A 22,610-nucleotide genomic window follows, 5' to 3' on the forward strand; every position below is an offset into this window, starting at 1 on the left:
AATCCTAACGGCTTGAACGAAATTCCAACATAATCTCTTAACAACAAATCATTTTTCTGAAGTAACTTATTTCTAAAATGTTTTTGAAATAAACTTCAGAAATTGCGGCATACGCAAAGCCGGAGTCGGCTTCAAAACTGAATGGGTTATTATCAATTTAACATAGGTGGGTTTTACATTTCCTTTATTATCAATTTCGATATTTTCTAAATTAAACATGAACTCGGCAGTTTGTTCGGATTCTATATCTTTTATGAAATTTTGGCTAACATTAGAACGATTGCACATTGGTGCCAAATGCCCCTTTTTCCCGCATTTATAACAACTGTTATTCCGGAACCTACACTCCGAACTTTTATGGTTTAATCGACCACATACATAGCACTCACTTGAATCTCGTGAAATGCTTCCAGAAGAAAGCACATTTCGCTGTGCACACCCTGTCCTACCTGCTGCTATACCTTTGCGAACCCTTCTGCTTTCCGGGGAACGACTGAAATGGACGTCTTCAACTTTAATATTCGTTCTGCACTTCTTCTTGTTCTTTAATAGCGGATTCCTTTGCTAAAGCTATTTTCACTACGGAAGCTAACGTTACTGCTTCACTTGATGCATCTTCCTCAAATAAACGGGACATAATTTTTTCGTTTCCCATCCCAATTACAAATATGTCTCGCAACACTATTTTCTGCTCCTCACTGAACTTGCAATTTTTAGCGAGACTTTTCAACTTTGCTTCCCATTCGGAAACACTTTCACTCATACTTTTTCGAGCATTGTAAAATTTTAAACGTTCCGAAAAGTACGATTTTACGGGGGAAAAATACACAGTTAGGATGTCGATGATTTCACTATAAGTTTTTGCTTCAGGTAAGTCCGGTATGCATAAATTACGCAGCAAAACATAGCACTTTTCGTTCAAAGTATTCATTAAGATTGCTTTTTTCCGTGTTTCTGCTTTGATTTCAGTTGCAATGAAAAACTGTTTCAATCGTTCCTTAAATACAGAAAAGTCTGAGTTTTTGTGATCAAATACAGCGAGAGAACCAAAAAGTCCTGTTGCCATTGTTTTTTCTGTTCGATGTTTTTATTCTCACTTTGCCACACTTAACGAAAGAATTAATTGGCGTGGAATTTCTTATATCCTCGTCGCCAATTGTTGAGTATTAGAATGAAATAAAACGCTTCCAGCTCACAACTATACATATATTCCTAATTCCAAAACCAAACCACAACTGAACTCCGTTTCCCACGAGTCGGTAGCTCATGTAAAAAAATGTTCAACAAAAACCTTTGTTTTTATACATGATCCGATATCTAACAGTAATATTGGGAAACCATATTGTAAGACCTCTATTTATTGATCAAAATTCAACAGGGGAACTGTATTTGAATATGCTGGAAGCTACTGTTGACCCTCTCATCACTGAAATCGTCGAAGCGAATCCTAATGAATTCGATATGGATATTGTATTCCAACAAGATGAAGCATCACCACATTACTCCAGACAAGTAAGAAACGATTTGGATATTACTTTTCCCGGTCGTTGGATTGGCCGTCGAGGTCCTATGGAATGACCAGCTCACTCACCAGATTTGACACCTTTGAATATTACTGGAGTTTTAATCTTCCTCTTTGAAGATGATCACTTGGTGATCGAAACACGTGTCGAGGTGTTAAAAATAACGATTTGGTGTTGGGAAAAAACTCCAGTAATATTCATTACTACACCAAAGGTTCCAAACAGTGCATCATAAATTGACACCTTTGGACTTTCATCATGGGGCTATTTGAAGCAAAAGGTCAACGAAACTGAACCTGCTTCAATATTGGATATTGAATGATCTTAAATTCTATGCCTCTAGAGAGAAGGATCTCCATCAGTCCTTGAGGGTGGTGGAAGAGTACACGCATGCTATCGGTCTGAAATTCGGGATAGACAAATGTGCAATGGTCTATCTCAAAAGAGAAAGGTACGGGGACTACGGAGAGGACGTACAGGTCGTAGGTGGAAGCATCCTACACCATTTGTATGCCGGAGAGACGTATACTTACCTCGGGGTGGAACAACGCCACTCGCAAGAGATAACAGCAGTGAAGAACTCTCTCCGTGGCAAGTATCAGCACAAACTTCAACAGATCTGGTCATCGGAACTGTCGGGAAAGCAAATATGCTTGCCGTTCCATTCTTACTTTACTCGTTTGGAGTAGTGAAGTGAACTCGGTAGGTGCTGTATCAACTCGACGTAAAGACTTGAAAAATTATGCATCTCAAATATTCCGTTCCACGGTTGTACTTCCCCCGGCAACAGGAAGGCCGTGGACTTTTGAGTTTGGAGTGTCTACATGACAGAATGGTACTGGATATAGGCTGTAAAGTCGTCAGGAGTTCGAATCCCATTCTCTGCATGGTCCGTGACCATGAGCAAACAGGAACTGGAGCATTCCTCCTTTGAGGCAGCTGCCCGAGCAGCTGATAAACTCGGTTTAATTTTCGACACTGAACGAGGTGACCACAACTCTGTCACCGAGTTGGTACCCGATCAGCAAAAAGCTCATATAAAAGCCGCAGAGATAATCTCACTTCTGCGGAAACACAAGAATAAGCCAATGAATGGGGTCTTCTTCAATAACATTGGAGACCTTGGCTCATCAAAGCGCCTGACTTTTGTTTTCCTCAGGTCGAGTGGGCTGAAGTCGGAAACTGAGGGGTTCATCATGGTTTGCCAGGATGGTGTCTTCAACAACTTAGTCTATTGCAGTAGCGTGATGGGTATAGAGGTTCCTGACACAAGGTGCAGGGCCTACCGCGAGGCGCCCGAGACCCTAATGCACTTACTATCAGCATGTCCAGCATATACGCCCTCGGCCTATATCCATCGACATAACGCGGCCCTAAGAGTGCTATATTACCATCTACGCCACTCTTACGGTATTGACGAGACAACAGTGTTGCCCTCGCTCCGGGGGATATTGAATCCGTTGTGGGGAACGAGAAGTGCCGAATTGATTGGAACTAGTCGTTCCCCACCCTCAGCCTCATACAAGCTAATAAGACTCGCATCATGCCACCAATGGAGTCAATCAGAACACACAGGGCGCTCCACAGCATTAGGCCCCTGATGCCACAAGAACTGGCTTGTTTGGATGCGGAGGTTCGTAGTGTTCTAACAGAAGAGGCTGACATCTGGCAAATCAACACCGCCGTGTATGATGTCGTCCAATCGCTTTCCGAATCGGAAGGACGAAATCCCGGCCTAGCGATTCGGAAGATTGAACTGCGTGCACACAAAATGGAGGCTAAGATCACGTCGGCGAGACAACACTCGTCTCGTATCCAATGTATGATGGATTACAGGGCGGCCAACAGGCCTTTCACGCCCGCAGTGCGGCGAATAGCCGCCAAATGACGATGTATCCATCACACTTCGATTCAAGGCGTGCTGTTGACCACCAAACAGTACTGCCTTGATAGGATAGGAATGCTAGTGGCTCCTAAGAAGTCACTAGTGAGGCGAACACGAAGTATCGCGGAAAACCTTAGGTTCCGCCAGAAATCTTCTCGCTTATTCCAAGAGCCTTCACTCGTTGTGGATAATCCGCTCACTGCTGATCAGGTGAAATCCTTCCGGAAGGATATCTATGAACACCCGCAGCCAGTCAACTTAGACACTCCAGCCCTAGCACAGTTCGAAGCTTTCAACGGAGAGCTTCGACAGCCTGCGCTCAATGAACCGCGCAACTCGATAACCCCGGATAACGTTCGAAGAGCCCTTGTAGGTTCCAAGAACTTTGTTGCTCCAGGCCCAGATGGGCTGAACACTTATTGGTGGAAAAAACTACTAAGAACCCACCGCCATCTGGCCTGAGTTTTCAACTCATGGCTGGACGGAGAGCAGCCGATTTTGGATTGGTTTGTCGAGGAGCGGACCATTCTCATCCCCAAAAGCGGAGACTTGTCGATTCCTAAGAATTGCAGACCGATATCATGCTTGAATTCGTGTTATTAGTTGTTTAAAAGCATCTTATACACACGAATACTCACCGCAGTTGACCGAGTGTTCGAACGGATATATGAGCAGAGAGGGTCGAAGAGAGGAGTCGCTGGATGTTAACAGAACCTGCTCATCAATAGATGTGTAACCCAGGACTATATACAATATAAGCGTAATTTCTCTATGGCAGTGGTCGCCAACCTCTTCAATGTGTTGAGCTACTTTGTTAATTTTGGAATAAACAGCGAGCTACCCACACGGAAGCCACGTAACGTAACGTAAATGAAATAATCCACAGTTAATTTATCATTATATGTATTTATTTTACTATTTAACTGGTAATACATAATACATAGATACTAATAATAAACTAATAACAAAATAATATTACTAGTACGTACTTGTTCATAGCTACATTCCTACCTATCAAACGAAGGTGTTTGAAAAATAAACACAAGCTTTTATCCAGCCACAACGGCATGTCACGTATGATTTAAAAATAGTTAATAATAACAACAAAAAAGTAACGCACTATAATGAACATAAACATTGAAAAATAAAAAAGCACGTTAAGTGAGAAGGCTGACACTCAGACTCATCGATAGTTTTTTTAATGTTTGCAGTATAATTTGATGCAGCCATTCGAATACAATCATCCAAATGTTCATCTGTAAGTCGATTGCGATATTTGTTCTTAATAAACTTCATATTGGAAAAAAAAGATTCACACAAATAGGTTGAACTGAATAATGCTTTCACTTTCAAGGCAACACGGCATAGAACTGAATATTTGTCTTTACTTACAATAGGCCAGATACATTCAGTACTTGAGACTAACGATTTTAAGGCTAAATCATTTTGAAACTCAATGACTTCCATTTCTGTTGCAGCGATGTCTTCGCTAAAGTTCTGTATAACACAAGTTGCAATCTGTTGGATATCAATTTCCATAAAGGGTGAAACAACAAACTGCGCTACTAAAGCCATTTCATTGAAATCCTTAACGATTTTTGAAGTTATTCTTCAGGGTAGAAATTATTTCCACATGATATTTGTTGTCATAGGGTTCTAAGGGATTTAGAGATATTTTTTCTGAAAGAATAGGAAAATGCTTAGCATCGCTGTTAATTAGGTTTTGTTCCCAAAACTCCAGCTTTTTGTTAAATGCTTTTATATCAGAAATCATTTCCGCTAGTCATGTCCACGAGAAAACCAAAATCTCTAAGCCATATTGAATTTTCTAGTTCCGGAGTCGGTTCATCGCGTTGTTTGAAAAATTGAACTATGCCAGATAGGACATCATTAAAACTTTTCAGCACCCGTCCTCTACTTAACCATCGGACTTCAAAGTGAAGGAGTAGGTCCCCGTATTGACAGTCAACTTCATCGGCCATGGTTCTGAATAATCTTCTTTGTAACGCTTGAGCTCCAATCTTGTTCACAATTTTTACCACCAGTTTCATAACGTTGTTTAGTTTCAGGAAATTTCCACATAATGCTTACTGATGGATATGCAGTGGTAACAGAGAAATTGCGAAAAAGTTTCATCTTTACGACATAACGCCACCAGATCCTTATCACAACCCACCATAGCTGGAGCGCCATCGGTTGTCAAGCCTACCATTTTCGATATTGGAATTTTCTCGGAAAAAATAATATTTTTTAATTGAGAAAACAGCTCATGTCCAGTAGTGTGTCCTTTCAGTGGAATGAACTTCAAAAGATCTTCTTTAATTGTAAAATCATTAAAAACCATCCTGACGAACACGGCCATCTGGGCAGTGTCAACGACATCTGATGATTCATCCAGTTGAAGTGAAAAATAAACACAGTTATCTAAATCAGTTCTTAACTGTAAAAAAATATCATTGCTCATTACTTCTACACATCTCATCACTGTATTAGCAGAAAGTTGCATAGATTTTATAGCTGAAACTATCTCGTCTTTATTCCTAAAGTTGGCAAATAACGAATCAGCAGCTTCTAAAAACGCCTGTTTTATCATTTCCCCGTCTTCATAAGGTTTCTTTTTTTGTGAAATTATCTCGGAGCATCGTACCGTGTGCTTCAGTTGCAGCCTTATTTTTGTCGACTGTTCTTAACAAACCTAGGGAGCTTATTGAATAATAAGACCTAGCACTGATGAACAATTGAATGTAGTTTTATATGGAAGAAATGGAACATTTATATGACGTTTTTGTTCACATTATAAAAACTTCCATTTGATGGAAATCTATTCTTGTTTTTAAAAACATAGATTAACAGTTCAAAAATGTACATACAGGATAGGGTTATAATTCGAAATTTTTGAAATATATCTCTACAAAAAAGTACTAAGAACTCCTGCTACTCTTCGAATATTTATTTTCTGTACAATAAACACATCTGAAGCTAGTGTAGAGTTACCCCATATACATATGCCATATCGCAACCTTGTCGCAACTTGCGCGTGATATAATGTTAATAGTTGTTGTTCTGTCAAAATGCTTGTGATGTTTCTGAGAAGGTAACACAATGAATTCAATTTGTTCATCAAAGGTGCAGTGTTTTTTCTAAGTTACACATGTTTATCCCCAGAAATGCTGTATATGGGTGTTTGATCATTTATTTGAATTTGTATTTTTCGCACTGTCATTGACGATTGTGGAATTTCACCGAGTTTTTCAGCATTGAGGTACAATGAATTGTATCCACACCAATTCACAACTGACTTCAGAGTACTTTCACACTTCTCAAACAGAAGATAATCCACATTACTGGACACCACTAAGGATGTGTCATCAGCATACATCGTTATGTATGAATCTATGATGAAGTTATCGATTTCATTCATATAAAGTAGGAATAATATCAGACCTAGCACAGATCCTTGTGATACACCCATCGTGACGTCCGAAGTAGTAGTGGTAGATTCACTATGATATTTCAAGCTAACAAACTGCTGTCTATTCTTCAGAAACAATAAAGTCCAGTCATAGTCAACACCTCGTATACCATACGAATAAAGCTTTGACATGAGTTGATATTGATTGACACAGTCGAAAGCCCTGCTGAGATCGCAGAATATTCCAACAGAGCATTCTCCTAATTCCAGAAGCATTGAAACTGTTTCGATAATTGGAATTTTTGCAGTGTTTGTGAATTCGTTTGTGCGAAAACCATGTTGTTTGTCTAACCATGTTTTTTCAGAAATTTTAGTAACCTATCTGAATAGGAGCACTCAAAAATCTTGGAAAAACCCGGATTTATGGTAATTGGCCTATAGTTTTACAGTTTTTCTGGTTCCTGCTTTTTAAAAATTGGGACAATTTTGCCGACCTTCAATATTTCCGGAATTGATCCAGTTGGAAATGACAGGTTGACAAGGAAGGTGAGTAGCATTATACGGAAGGGAAAAGATTTCTTGATGAGAAATAACGGGGCCGGATGATTATTTGTTTTTGATTTTGTTGCTAACCAGAAAAAGTATAAAAGGCTCTAAGAAAATGGAATGCGGATTCGTATTTATGGAACGATGGTTCACTTCATCATCTACTTTTATTTTGCTAATCATTTCTGAAGGAGAAATAATGAAAAATCCATTGAATAAATTTGATAAATCATCTGGGTTATCTTGTAGAGTGTCGTCTTTCCTATTTCAAAGTTCGGATATTACTTCTCATGCTGTTCTACTAGGATTAGGGGAATCTATAATTCGGTTCTGATAAAGAGTTTTTTTGAGTCTCTTAACAATATAACATGTTTTTTTGGCCTTTCTGTAAGCGGCTGTGAGGGTTTCAGGATACCCATTTCGCAAAATATGAGGATCTTCCAAATTTCTACTAGATAATTTCACTTTATCGGTTACTCAATTCCTGTCGTGTGAATTACCATTTTGAAGTGATGGAAAAATGCAGCACAAAAGTATTCAAATGCTTTATCTACTGTACAAACTTCGGTAACATCTTTCCATGAATCGAATTTGAGTGCTTCACATAAGTGTTCAACAGAGTGCCTATTGAAACTTCTCCCCATTAGGAAAGTTTTCGAAAGGAGCAATTTCGTTTCAGATATCTGAAGAAGTACCGTTTTATGGTCTGAAATATCATTGTCAACGTTACTGAAAATTTGGTCGATAATAGTAGATGAATATGAGGTAACTCTAGTTGGCCATTTCACAATTGGATGCAAAGCAAAGCTAGACAAAATATCTTCGAGTTTGTTCATTTTACAAATCCCTTGAATCAGCGATAGAATCGTTATTGATGTCACCTGCTGAAATAATATTTACAATAGGCTTATAAAACTCATCAAAAACCTTCTGTATAGTTTCGAAAAATAGGTTATGATCACGACACGAAGATCTATAGCAAGTGAAAATGATGGTAGTAATGCCATCTAATTTGCAAGAAATACCACAAATTTCGATGTGTTTTTCAATACAATATTTATCTAGTTTTATCTTTTTATATTTCAGTCCGACTCTTGAGTATATAGCAACGCCACCTTGATCATATAGGTTTCCACAGAAGTAGGTGCTTAGTTCAAATCTTCTTATGTTTTTTATGTGGATAGTGTCTACTTTTGTATGTGTTTCAGTAAGGCAAAGAAATAAAATATTGTTATTAATGTCTGTTTCTAACTGATTAATTGCGTCAGTATTCAAACTTTGTACGATCGGCACAACGATTTGTGGATAAAAGGGTGATTATTTCATGATAAAACTCGTAATGCAATATTATTAGCATCAGTATTAAGTCGAAAAGGTTAGGAAAAATGTGGATAAGTTTAGAAGAGGGGCGTTATAGATGATAATTATTTACATTTATGGAATGTTTATGTGTATCTCTGGAATTCTCTGAATGGTATTCTCTGAAACAAAAAGCAGAAAAAAATTTCAAAACGATAATTAAATGGTTTGAAAGTAAATTATTGAGTATAAATATATCCAAAACACTTTACATTACCTTCACTTCGTATGCCAAGAATCTACCAGATTTCAAATCACTTTTAATAAAATACGATGAAGTAGAACTTTCTGTTTTATCAGTAGATAAGCTGAAATTCCTTGGTATATATATATATATATATATATATATATATATATATATAAATCAGCATTAATTTTCTTCTCCCGAGGATGCTCACTTGGTGAAACGTGCGTCGAGTGCAAAAATATCAGTTTGGTGTTTGGGCAATTGATCTCGAGAAAAGTTATAAAAATCGGTATTGAAAATTATCCACCTCAAAAAAAACTTACCCGAGCGACTCATTATATAAAACATGAATTCTAGACATCACACAACTCTACTTTCTCAAAACCATAATTAGACAACATATTAATAGACATGAATTAACCGAACTTACCCGAGCGAGTCATTATATACAGAAACATGAATTCTAGACATCAGACAACTCTACTTTCTCAAAACTATAATAAAACAACATATTAATGGACATGAATTAAGGAAAATAGAACATCAATATGAAACTCGACACAAAAATAATTCATATGATCTGAATTCAAGGAAAAACATCTTTCAAAGGTCTTACTCATACCTAGCTCGATTATATAATCTCGTACCATATCATAAAAAAAATATCAGGAGTAACAATTCATTCAAAACTGGATCAAAACCTGGGTCTTAGGCTTGCCAAGGGTTCAGATACACCAGTACGTTGGTATGAAAAATGTTTATTATCACAGTGACATGCACAGAAAGTGATTTACATCTTCATACAGAAAGTTTGGAGATATAATTGAATTAGTATGTCTAATACTTCTAAACTGTCTAACCATTTATTCATTTAGTTATACTATTTTATAGTTTAATTTTTGTATTCATTAGTACTCCAATTTCTGCAGAACCCACGCACAGGTTTATCCTTCTGAGGGATTTCTATATTTATTCGGAAATTGCCTCGTACAACTTGTGACATTGAAATATGTATATTCACCAATAAATATTATTATTATTATTCAGGATTGTTTGAGTCAATTTTTTTTCCGTTTGTTAAACATCTAGTAAATGGTGGCACTATTTTAGCCAAATTGTTGATGAATATACGATAGTAACCTGGCAATCCTAGAAAGGATTTTATTTCTTTTGTTGTAGTGGGTAACGGTTAGTCTTGTACAGCTTTGATTTTTGTAGGATTAAGTTAAATTCCTTCAGGTGTAATAATATGAATGATATGTCCTAACGAGGCAACTTGTTTTCTGAATAATTCTGACTCCATCCTATTGAATTTCCAAATTGTATTCACAAAATTTGTCAAAGATTTGTTTAAAATGAATTTTTTGATCGTGAACCGATTTTGGAAATATTACGACATCATCCATGTAGACAAAGCATGTTTTATGTAGATATTCTCTGAGGATATTATCCATAACTGTTTGAAATGTTGATGGAACATTTTTTTAAACCAAATGTCCTACGCGTATATTTACTGAAGATGCGGTTTTTTCAATACTTTCCGGACTCATTTCAATTTGATGAAAACCTTGTGCCAAATCGAGGGTTGAAAAATAAACACATCACCAATGTTATCTAAAATTTAATCAATTCGTGGTAATGAATATTTATCTTCTATTGTTTCAGCATTGAGTTTTCTAAAGTCTATTATAAGTTGCCTTTGTCCCGAAACGTCAAGCTTTTTTGGAACTATCCATAAAAATTGATCGGTAGAAAATCCTTCAGGTCGGGCCTCCCAGACATGAACCTCGACCAGATTAATAATTAAATTCCACCCCTACCTTTTGAATATGGAAAATTTCAACAATTCTCGTGAAATTGGAAATATACCTTGTAGTTCGGACTTCTTCCCGTTTTTGATAAGGAAGTCATACTTTACAGGTTGATTTTAATATTCCGCACATATCAGATTTGGAATATTTTAGGTGGCCAATCTTCAAGTAAAGAGGAGGCATTGGGTAGGGAAACAGAAATACTACCAACGTTTATAAATATAAAAATGATTAACTCTTGATCGAAATATCCCACAAAAAAACAAATATTAGAATATGAAAACTTATATAACACAAAAAAAAGTTTTCAGTTAAGTATGACTAGACAAATTCCATTGAAGATAAACGACGGCTTTGTGTAACTTATGCAAGATTTTTTTGTGCATTATGAAATTGAGTATACGTTTTTAATCGTTTTAAATAATTTGGACCCTCCAGCTACGTGGTCATAGTTCCCATGACACGGCCATTCACAAGAAAATTCAGCTGAGTAAAAGATATTCCAGGAAACCCTTATCTCGACATGCAGTTAGCATCCAGTTAACATTATATTAATTATTATTCTGTTCATAGCTATCGTAAGAAACAGTCTTTCTAGTTTGTAAAATGAATTCTTTTTTAAAAATTTATTTTCTCGTTCCAATCATTTAATTGGCGCAGTCGGTAGGATTTGTGCAGCGTGAAAAAGAACTTTTTGCGTCGTGGAGTTTCAACCCCTTCAGCACAATTCAACAAGAATTCTTTGAGAACCACCCAGAACGAGCTGACAAGGAGACGACACAGCCCCAGGGAAGCTGCAAGGAATCAACGGAGAAGGAACTGGAAATTTTGATAATACTTTTCAACCCACAATGGTTACACTAGTCCAGTCTCAACCAACTTGGAACCTTTTCAAATCTAGAATAAACAATTTATAAAGTTTTGATGGTGATAGCAATACATTGAACAAATTTATCAGTAGATGCGATGCTATAGTTAATGCTTACAACGTGTTTAATGATGCTTCACTTAATGAACACATTCTTGAATGTATTCAAGAAAAACTGACAGGTAAAGCCGAGTATATGGTTGGTAACAGCACCGAACTCAATTCTTGGGACCCCTTAAAATCTGCTCTGAAACAATGTTTTTCGGATAGGAGAGATTTGGACTGTTTATTTCAAGAATTAACTAGTCGACTCCATAGGGGAGAAGATCTGATGACTTTCGGTAGTAGAATTCAATTAACCAAAAGTAATGTAGTTCAAAGAGTCAGACTTACAACCCAGACTTAACTCCACAAGAAAATCTTTACCAAACGACTCACTATGATAAAATAGCCCTCAGTACTTTTATTGCTGGTTATCCTGTTATTTTGAGAAATAATATGCATCTCAAAAAGCCAGCCATACTGGAAGATGCCATGGCATACGTAAATGAGTTCGAAAATTTTGAAAAAATGTATGGTTTGTTAAACGATTATAAACCAAAGTTCAATACTTTTGGTGGACAATCCATCATGCCAAACGTCAACCAAAATGGCCCTAGATTTATACAACCTCAAAGACAAAATTTTCAAAAAAAAAATTTCTCTAACCCAAATTATTTTTTGAAAATTACCAACATTTTTTCAATCCACAATTTTCAACTAAACCTAATTGGCCAAGCCAACCTATTAATATCCAACCAAACAACTGCAAAGATACCCTACAAATCGAGAAGTATTCGGACCTTCTCAGAATGTTTTTAAACCAAAAAATATTCCACCTAATCAATTACCGAAACCGGAACCCATGTCCACTACATCAAGAAACCCAACAAATATGTTTCAAAGACCTTTTTATCAACAAAACAGCACTTTTAGGAACCCTAATATAATAATTACCGAAACCCTCAAAATGTTTACCGCGAGTCAAAAACCGAATTTTATATCTGAGGATACGACAAAGATTGCGACATAGATTGTGATGAAACTGGAAATTTTCATTTAACAACCCAATTCGAAAATCATACTTAGTCGAAATCAACGTATTTTGTAACAATGCATTACCTTATGTCGAAGTTAGTCATATAAATAAAATTATTAAACTACTAATCAATACTGAAAGTTCTAGATCGATTATAAACCATCTATCATTGAAAAATTATTCCCAAACAAAATTTATCATTCAAATACTATTATATCAAAACGGCTTTAAGAAGTCAGAAAGTAAGGTACCTGCTTTTCCAGAGTTCAACACGAACAATGGAATTACTTTACTTTTATTTGATTTCCACGATTACTTTGAAGGAGTTTTAGTATTATCAGACTTGATAAATATGCATATTCACCTTGTGAATCAGAGAGTCATAGGAAATCATGTTAAAATTCCTTTCAAGTTCAAACAGTCTACAGATACGAGTTTTTCTTTCTCTGTCAACCCACAAGAAAGAGTACTTAAATATCTGCCTGTCACAGTTGCTGAAGGTGAAATTTTTACCCTTGAGGGAACACTTAATGATCTTTTCATTCCGCAAATATTGACAACTTCAAAAAATGGTTACGCCCTTATGGAAGTACAAAACCCCACCGATAGAACAATATCAGTGAAATTGATACAAACGCTTTCTGTAGAGAGCTTTCAATCTTCTACCTTCGAAATGTATTCTTACGAAACTTTCGAAAATATAGGGTAGGTAGGTCTAAAGTGAGTGGGTCTATTCGACCCTCTACCGCAACCCATTAGGGTTAATTGGGGCTCACACCTATTCACACTCGGCCAAATAAACCCTTCTTAACGAAGCCGATTAGTTTATATGGTGAGTGGTCTTTCAGATCAGATGGTGACAGTACGGATCTGCCGATCTTAAAGAACCCGATTCGGTCCCCAGCGGGGCAGGCACAAAGTATATGCTCTGCAGTTTCATTATTTTCCAGACAGAGGCGACACACACTGTCTTTCGACAGTCCAAGTCTCTGCATGTGATGATTCAAATGACAGTGACCTTTAAGAAGGCCTGTTAGACATCGTAGTTCATCCCTACTGTAGTCCAACAACTGTTTGGAATCAAGCTTCGAAGGGTGAATAAACGCCTTGGAGTGAGCCAATCCTGGAAGATTCTGCCTGAAGTTCATAACTCTTCTTGGCATCCAGGTGTTCAGTGTTTGTTTGGCAAAGCCCAAAGCGATGCCAATGACAGGTTCTGCTCCAATGAAGCCGCTTGCAGCACCCTTCTTTGCAAGAGAGTCAACAGCTTTATTGCCTTCCAGGCCAGTACGGCCAGGAATCCAGACTAGAGACAAACTGTTTAGTCTTCCTTTTCTGGCAGTTTGCTACCAATTTAGACGTTGCTCGGTAGGAGCCAAGAGCTTCCAACGGCGCTTGACTGTCCGAGAATATTTTTATTGACTTGTGAGTGAGGTTGGATTTATCCAATCTCTCCGCACACAATTCAATAGCGCAAATTTCCGCTTGAAATACAGTCGCATAAGTTCCTAGGCAGGTAGATAACTCTGTCCTGGGTCTGCGACTGAAAACACCTGCACCAGAAGGTGCAGGTGTTTTTGATCCATCTGTGAACCAACAATTATCTGCTCTTAATATTTTCTTCTCCCGCAGCATTCAGTCCTCTCTACTCGGGAATAGTACTTTATAAGGCAGTTCGTAGTTGACAGTTGGAGGCATAAAGTCAGAGATCACTTCCAGAATGCTGTGACTTCCAATGTCAACCAACAGTTTGTTGCACTCTGCATTGAATTCATTTGTGAAATTGGCAATGTACACAAATCTGTATGCAGTCCATCTAGCCTCTCTTTCCAGAAAAATGCGGAGAAAAGGAAGATCTAGAAGGATCTCCATGGCCGCTGACGGTGTGGTACTGATGGCACCACTGATAGCCAGACAAGCCTGTCTCTGTGAGCCAGAGAGCTTCGCTTGGGCCGTTTTTTGTAAAGTCTTCGGCCACCAAGCAATTGCACCATAAGTGATCATTGGTCTTACAATCATCACATAAATCCAATGGATTTGTTTGGGACCTGAACCCCAAGTTTTGCCACAAATCCTTTCACTCGGACACAAATTCCCGGGCATAAAAAACAAATCACGTGTTAGTAGGAGATTTGAGCCGGTTCTAAGCCTCCCCCCACCACTATGACGTATTAATTGCTTTTTTATTGGTTGTTGTTTGGTGAAGTCAAGGTGATGTGACCTTGAAGGGTGTGGTGTATGGATCGTTCAGAAATTTTTTCCCGGTTCTAATCCTCCCCCCACCAATATGACGTGTTATTTGCTTTTTTTTGTTGTGCAGTGAAGTCAAGGCGTTGTGACCTTGAAGTGTCTGGTGCATGGATCGTTCAGATTTTTTTTTTCATATGAGATTTTGTGTGTGTATGTGTGTGTGTGTGTGTGTTAGAGAATGCACGGTACAGGGTTTCATCATGTGCTTGTTTGTCTATGTACAAACATACGTCTGCATACTTCGAAGATCCTCCAAGTAATGAATGCTCCATCGGTGTGAGGGCACCAAGTTAGTAGTGGAGTGACGTCACAGCAATAACCGTTCAACGGCTAGAGAGCGACATGTTCACTCCACGACGTGTGGCAGAGTAATGCGTATTCATCGGTCTGCTCTCACCTCCCTCGATGTAGTGAAGGATGTGACGTAACGCCCCAGACTCGCCATCAATGGTGACACGCAGGCGGGCGAGGACTGTGCTAACGTCTGTCTTCTCCGAGAGCGCAACGACAATTGCTTGTTCGGCTATCGCTCTCGAAGCAGTGAATGATGTGACGTAACGCATCACCCTACCCTCGCTATTGATGGTGACACGCAGGCGGGCGAGGACTGTGCAAACGTCTGCCCTCTCCGAGAGCGCAACGATCACTGCTTGCTCGTGCCGGCAACTCGCATCAAATTGGGAGATGGGCTTGGCTGTGACGTCAGGCATCTCTAGCGGATGCATCGATGTGTCCTTACCTACCCTCACTCTCTACGGTGATGCGCAGGCGACATGGATTATGGTATTTAAGAAGCGGGCGAGTGTTGGTTATGTCAGTTTCCATCGAGTGAGTTAGTGAGAACATATCATAGAAAATGTATTCTTGTGAATGTGGTAAATCTTTTACCCGTAGTGACAACCTTCGTCGTCATCAGCTCCAGAGTTGCCAAGGAGGGCCATCAGTGAAACGAGTGAGATTAGATGACGCTGCAGCACCTATGTACACATGTAATTGTTGTAATGTGATGATTCCATTGACTCAAGTGAATTCTCACAATAGAACTCTACAACATAAGAATAATACATGTGTTCAATTCAGTGATGGTGTTCAAATCATAAAGAGCGCCTTCAAACGTCGGATTGCGACATACAGGGTGCAGAGTTCCATTGTTTCCACCGATTACATGTTATTCTTTAATGAAATCAGGCAGAAAGTTATAGAATTATTGGAATCGGCCATCAGGGTTCACAAAATCATCAAAGTGAATATGGAAGTATTTGGGAGTTATATTCTACAAACACAAGACCTGAAGGAAACGAAATCATTTAATTCACAGAATAGAACAGTTGATCAATCTACTGATTTGAATTCCTTATTTGATGGATTTCGAAATGGGATTATCGCTCAAACTACAGAATTCCAGGAACGTGATTCAGGTAAACATTTCTACCAAGTTTTAATTGGATGGATTAGTAATATTGTTCTGTATTTAAGGTTGGACTTGTGAAAAAATCATGTTTCTGGAGTTGAACATTAATAAATACAGCCCGCTCAGTGGATGTTCATATGTGAAGCTGCCTGAATGTATTGAGCGTAGGAAGGCCGTGGTTAATGTCCGTAATGAAGATCAGCATTGTTTTGCATGGGCTATCACTTCAGCACTACATCCTGCAATCGATAGAACATCAGAAGTTTCATCGTATCCACATTTCAGTACAGTCATAGATGTAACAGGTATGAATTTTCCGGTAAAGTTGAAAGATATTGTGAAATTTGAAGACAAGAATGATATTTCAGTTAATGTGTACGGTTTAGAAAGTAAATTCGAGAAGGGTAAAATAATGTATGAAATAATTGGACCATTACGTTACTCTCAGAGAAGACTTAGAAGACATGTCAATTTGTTACTTATCACAGATGATTTCGGTAATAATCATTATTGTTGGATCAAAGATCTTTCAAGATTAGTTTCAAGCCAATTATCGGCTCATGAACATAAGAAATATTTTTGTGATGGCTGTTTATTATATTTTTCTAATGAACAATTACTATTACGTCATAAGATAAATGATTGTAATCACTTGAGTACTACAACACCATCAACCAATTTCAAAGTCAATAAATATGGGAAAACGGTACCTGAAAATATACTAACTTTTGAAAACTTTGAGAAACAAATGAAGGTACCATTTGTAGTGTATGCAGATTTTGAATCAGTACTGAAGCCGATTCAAACCACTAAACCAAATCCTGAATACTCGTATTCGATCAAGACATTCAAACATGAGCCTTATTCATTTGCTTATTTGATTAAATGTTCATACAATGATGATTTATCAAAATTTGTTTCGTATAGGGGTGTGGATGCAGCCCAAAAATTCGTTAGCAAAATCGAAGATGATTTGAAAAATATTTATGAAAATCATCTCAGGTTTCCTATTCCTATGGATGTACAAACTCCTGAGGAAGAGGAACAGTTTGCTTCTGCCACAAATTGTGGCATTTGTTCCAAACAATTTAATGATGGCGAAGTCAAAGTGAGGGATCATTGTCACCTCACAGGAAAAAAAAGGTCCCCTGCTGCTCATTCATCTTGTAATTTGAATTTTAAATTGCCAAATTTCATTCCTATAATTTTTCACAATCTCAGTGGATATGATTGTCATTTATTCATAAAGGAATTGTATAAAAACAAAGATAAAGTGGATGTCATCCCACAAACTAATGAAAAATATATATCTTTCACAAAACATCTCTTTACACACTCCTATACGGATAAAGATGGTAGGGTGAAGAAGAATTATTTGAAAATGAGATTCATTGATAGTTTCAGATTCATGCCTAGTTCTTTGGAGAATTTAGGTGCAAATTTAACATCTGATCAGTGTATCGAGATGCGCAAACATTTCCCACAAATTGAAAATTTCAATTTGATGAGAAAGAAAGGTGTATTTCCCTATAGTTTTGTTGATGACATCGAAAAACTGAATCATCCAAGACTTCCAACCAAAAATCAATTTTATGATAAACTCAATTGTGAACATATATCAGATAATGATTATGGGAGAGCTCAACTTGTTTGGAATTTATTCGAATGTCAGGATTTGGGTGAATACTCTGATTTATATTTAAAGTCAGATGTGTTACTATTATGTGACATTTTTGAAAACTTTAGAAATATATCTGTTGATAAATATAAATTGGATCCGGCACAATACTTCACTGCACCCGGATTATCGTGGGATGCCATGTTGAAATATACTAATATTGAATTGGAATTACTAACTGATATTGATATGGTTCACTTCTTTCAAAAAGGTATTCGTGGTGGAATAAGTCAATGTAGTGAAAGGAAACATAAAGCAAACAATACATTTTTACCGGATTATAATCCAAATGAACCATCTTCATTCATTTCATATTTGGATGCAACAAATCTATATGGTCACAGCATGTCGCAACCATTACCAACAGGTGAATTTTCATGGTTAGCACCTCATGAAATTCTCAATCTTGATATAATGAATGTGGATATCGATAGTCCTTATGGATATGTATTGGAAGTGGATATACATTATCCCCAAGAACTTCATGATAAACATTCCGATTTACCATTCTTAGTTGAACGTTTGATACCTCCATATGCAAAATCGAAAGTTCCCAAATTAATTCCAAATTTAAACGACAAAAGAAAATATATTGTTCACTATAGAAACTTACAGCAAGCTGTCAATCATGGTTTGATAGTGATGAACACACATAGAGTATTGAGGTTTAAGCAATCATGTTGGATGAAGCCTTATATAGATTTGAATACTGAAATGCGTAATAGGTCTAATAACAAATCTGAAAAAGATTTCTACAAACTAATGAATAATGCAGTCTATGGAAAAACAATGGAAAACGTAGACAATAGAATTGATGTTAGACTCATTACACATTGGGAAAATATAAAAAGAACTATAGGTGCTAGTTGTCTCATATCTCGACCAAATTTTAAAAAATGCTCTATTTTTACAGAAAATTTTGTTACCATTCAATTGGCTAGAGTAAAAGTTCATTATGATAAACCACTATATTTAGGATTTTCCATTCTAGAATTATCTAAAACAGTTATGTATGATTTTTTCTATGGATGTATCAAACAACAGTTTGGAGAAGATGCGTCCTTACTCTACACTGATACCGACTCCCTTATTCTCAAAGTAAATACAGACAATTTCTATGAATTTATCAAAAATAATATAAGTAAGTTCGATACATCTAATTATAAAATAGGAAACCAATTCAATATTCCAGTGACAAAGTCAGTTCTGGGTAATTTCAAAGATGAATTCCCAAATGATCCAATAATCAGCTTTTACGGTACAGGTGCTAAAGCGTATTACGTGAAATCTGTTGATGGTGAACTGAAGAAGGCCAAAGGTGTGAAACGATCTGTTATAAAGAATGAATTGACATGTGAAGACTATGAAAAAATCATTGAAGAGGGAGGTATGATATTCAGGAAGATGAACTCGTTCAGAAGCGTATTGCATGATATTTACACTGAATTGAAAAATAAAGTCGCTTTATCGTATCATGACGACAAGAGATTCATCATTCCGAATACCACTCGAACTCTTCCATGGGGTCATAGCGATATAGAATATTATCGAAATGATCCTAATGATAACATTCGTTGGGTGTCTGAAATCGTTCATTCTTTTTCTCAAGAGAGCGCCTTAGACCAACTAATCAATTTGTTGACTGTAGAGATGAATAATTGAATTATAATTCGAAGTATTATTGCTTATTCCTTCAAACCGGAACATTCTTATTTGTGATTATTTGTGATTATTGTATTATGTATTGTATATGTATCACTTTTACCAAGTTACTTAGATGAATAAAAAATGATAAAAATATTATTTGTTTCATTTCTATTTTCCTAACCAATTACTGTAAAGTATATAGCATAATGTAAATGAAAGAAATATCAGTTTGAAAAGAATCATCGTAGAGTGCACAATGTCTAAAACAATCGATAAGTTTGGTAGAAAAAGAAAATTGGGTGGTAATGTCATTCGAGGTCCTCCCGGGATTGGTTTTAAATTAACAAAAGATGGTCATTATGACATGCAAAGAAAAATATTGAAAAATATAAGCGAACCAATTGACAAGAGTGATTGTGTAACTGTATCATATCTTGAGGGGGAAATTAACGGAACAAAGGAGGTTATACTTCTAGCCCTACAAGCTGCAATACAATCCACAATAGGTAATATTGCTCGCGATGCCCGTCAAGCATTTGACGATAAAATTGCAGAGGCTCGGATAACTTTCACTCGTAAATTTGACAAACTTACAAATGATGTGGACATAAAAATGTCTGACATAACAGCGTCTACAAATAAAAAATTTGATGCTATGTCAAACATAACAGGGACTACAATGAAAAAGTATGATGTACTAGAAGAGAGAGTTGAAGTTTTGGAGAAAAGCCATAAAGTCAGGCCATCAGGTGGACTGGGATATCCAGGACTGGACATTGATCCAAATGTTAGAATAATAGAACCAAAACCAAAACCAACAGATGACGTATTAATTGAACCAACATGGTGAATTTACTCCCGCGTTAGGTTAGATTAGATTAATACATACAGTAGGTTAGGGTCATAGGTGTTAGGTTAGGTTAGGTTTCACGGCGCGCGAAGCGCGCGGGTGGGGGTGGGGGGCGGCGGGGCCGCGCGTAGCGCGGCCCCGCCGCCCCCCACCCCCCACCCCCCCCCTCCTTCCCCCGGGGTGGTGGGTGGGGGGCCACCGCGCCGGCGCGCGAAGCGCGCCGGCGCGGTGGCCCCATTACGCTCGCGCCGGCGCGCGAAGCGCGCCGGCGCGAGCGTAGCGAATTGGGGCGTAGGCCGCGCGGAGCGCGGCCCGCTTTCTTCCCACCATTGCTCACCCCGCCCACTTCCTACCATTTCTCGCCCCACCATATTCCAACCATTGCGCATGCACGCCCCCACCTCATTCCCTCCACTCCCAATGATGTTGATACCCCGAGGAGCACGTTCTTCTACATTCAGTACGACAACTCCAGTCATCCAGAGCAGTCCAGCCATACTCAACCAGAAGCAGTGTACTATACGACGAGGAGCTAAGTTTGAGTAAGTTAACAATGTACTTTAATTTTTTACATCTACTAACTTTGTATTATTTTACATTTTTAGAATGGCATCCAACACTCAGGAATTAAATAACGCTGTGGCATCCATCATGCCTATGACAGAGCAGGAGAAGGCATCCACTTCGCGAGTTAGGTGCAGATCCACCAGCCCTGACTTATTCGAGGAGGAGGAGGAAGTCAGGCCTGTAAAGAAGGTTTGCCAACGACCTGCAGCGAAGGTTGGTCCTATTTCTAAGTACCGAGCTACTTGCAATAGGACTAATCCTTATGCAGGTAGTTGGTCGACCGCTCCAAACAGCTTAAGGCCCTCCACACCACCCGCAGCAGTAGTGGAACAACCTAGGGCGCCTTCTCCGGAGGAGCCACCAGTTGTATTGTCCCCATCGGAGGAGGCTCCCATCGTATTCACTCCGTCGGTGGTGCCGCTTTCGCCGATGCTGGCAACACCGGTGACGAATCCTGAAGTGTTAGTGCCACAAGTGCGACAGCCTATCGGAGAGGTTAGTGAAATGTTGGACAGTTTTCTACAGAGATGTAAGGAAGCAGAACATGCTTCTCGAGCTAGTGAGGCCGCGTTGGTTAAAAGGAAGCGCGAAATGGCTGAAATTGTTAACCGACGGAGGGAAGCAGAAAAAGTAATAGCCGAACTAGATCGGAAGTATGCATCTCTGGAGAAAAAGTGTGAAGCAGATACCTCTTCGATAGAGACTTATAAAAAGTTAGTGACTTTTATAAAAACTTTCCCATAGATTAAGTGTAAGTGTAGTAAGATTAGTTTTAGGTTAGTTAGGAATATTTAATTAAGATAGTTTTAAGTTTATGTTTGTAATTTTAGGAAATAAAAATAAAATAAAAAAAAAAGAAGTGAAATTAAGGGTGTACATTGTTTTGGTTTGGTACACATTGAACAATGCGATGGTTGGAGCATTTTTCTTCACTTCGTCTCATTATTATTTCCTTTTTTTTATTTCAATTACAAGTTCTTCTATGCAAATACCTCACATCAATTTTTGTGTTCTCTAATCTATTGTAAATAATCTCTTGGGAAGAAAATATGTTTCATAATGAAATCAATAAGTATATTTCATATAATTCATATAGTATTTTCAATTTTCTCTTTCATGGAATATAGCTCATGTCATTTTTGAAATTCATTCCCACTTAATCCCCTCTCCTCCCCACTCCTCCCCCACTCCCTTTCAAAAGTATAAACGTAGGAATTATCTGTTGGAATATTCAGTTGATCAGCCACCTTCAACATGGAACCTGATTCAACTACTGAGCCGTACAGTGACCCAGCGCATCAACATCCTTACTGGGCTTCTATCCATGAAGGTTTCGTTACCTCCACGACGGCACCTCACTCGATGGATTATGATGACATAATTTATGATGATCGGATACAAGTGCTTCACGTTACTGGAACCGATCAAGCGGACCTGTCTGATGGGGATTATCCAGATCCCTATGATTGGCGGAATGATTACGAATGGGATACACAGTCCGGAAACACAGACGACGACGACAGCGATGACGATGATGA

At 38.0% G+C, this 22,610-nt stretch overlaps 2 protein-coding genes and 1 long non-coding RNA gene across 3 annotated transcripts; 2 read left to right on the top strand and 1 right to left on the bottom strand.

Annotated features, from left to right (window-relative positions):
* Window positions 1-514: 514 nt before the first annotated feature.
* On the bottom strand, window positions 515-1,066 carry LOC141480605 (uncharacterized). The gene has a single exon (XM_074170795.1). The coding sequence runs from the start codon at window positions 1,064-1,066 to the stop codon at window positions 515-517; it is 552 nt and encodes a 183-aa protein (XP_074026896.1).
* Window positions 1,067-7,005: 5,939 nt separating this feature from the next.
* Window positions 7,006-8,605, top strand: LOC141480622 (uncharacterized). The gene is made up of 3 exons (XR_012464448.1): window positions 7,006-7,129; window positions 7,186-7,366; window positions 8,453-8,605. It is a non-coding gene; the product is annotated as an uncharacterized lncRNA (long non-coding RNA).
* A 5,791-nt stretch (window positions 8,606-14,396) lies between these two features.
* LOC141480445 (uncharacterized) lies at window positions 14,397-19,706 on the top strand. The gene is made up of 2 exons (XM_074170411.1): window positions 14,397-16,337; window positions 16,396-19,706. Exons 1-2 carry the CDS (start codon window positions 15,776-15,778, stop codon window positions 19,668-19,670), a joined length of 3,837 nt encoding a protein of 1,278 aa, XP_074026512.1. The 5' UTR covers window positions 14,397-15,775; the 3' UTR covers window positions 19,671-19,706.
* Window positions 19,707-22,610: the final 2,904 nt, after the last annotated feature.

This window comes from Leptinotarsa decemlineata, unplaced genomic scaffold (genome assembly GCF_025532065.1).
Source record: "Leptinotarsa decemlineata unplaced genomic scaffold, Ldec_3_MD MMD2_P_RNA_scaffold_9, whole genome shotgun sequence".
Lineage (NCBI taxonomy): Eukaryota > Metazoa > Arthropoda > Insecta > Coleoptera > Chrysomelidae > Leptinotarsa > Leptinotarsa decemlineata.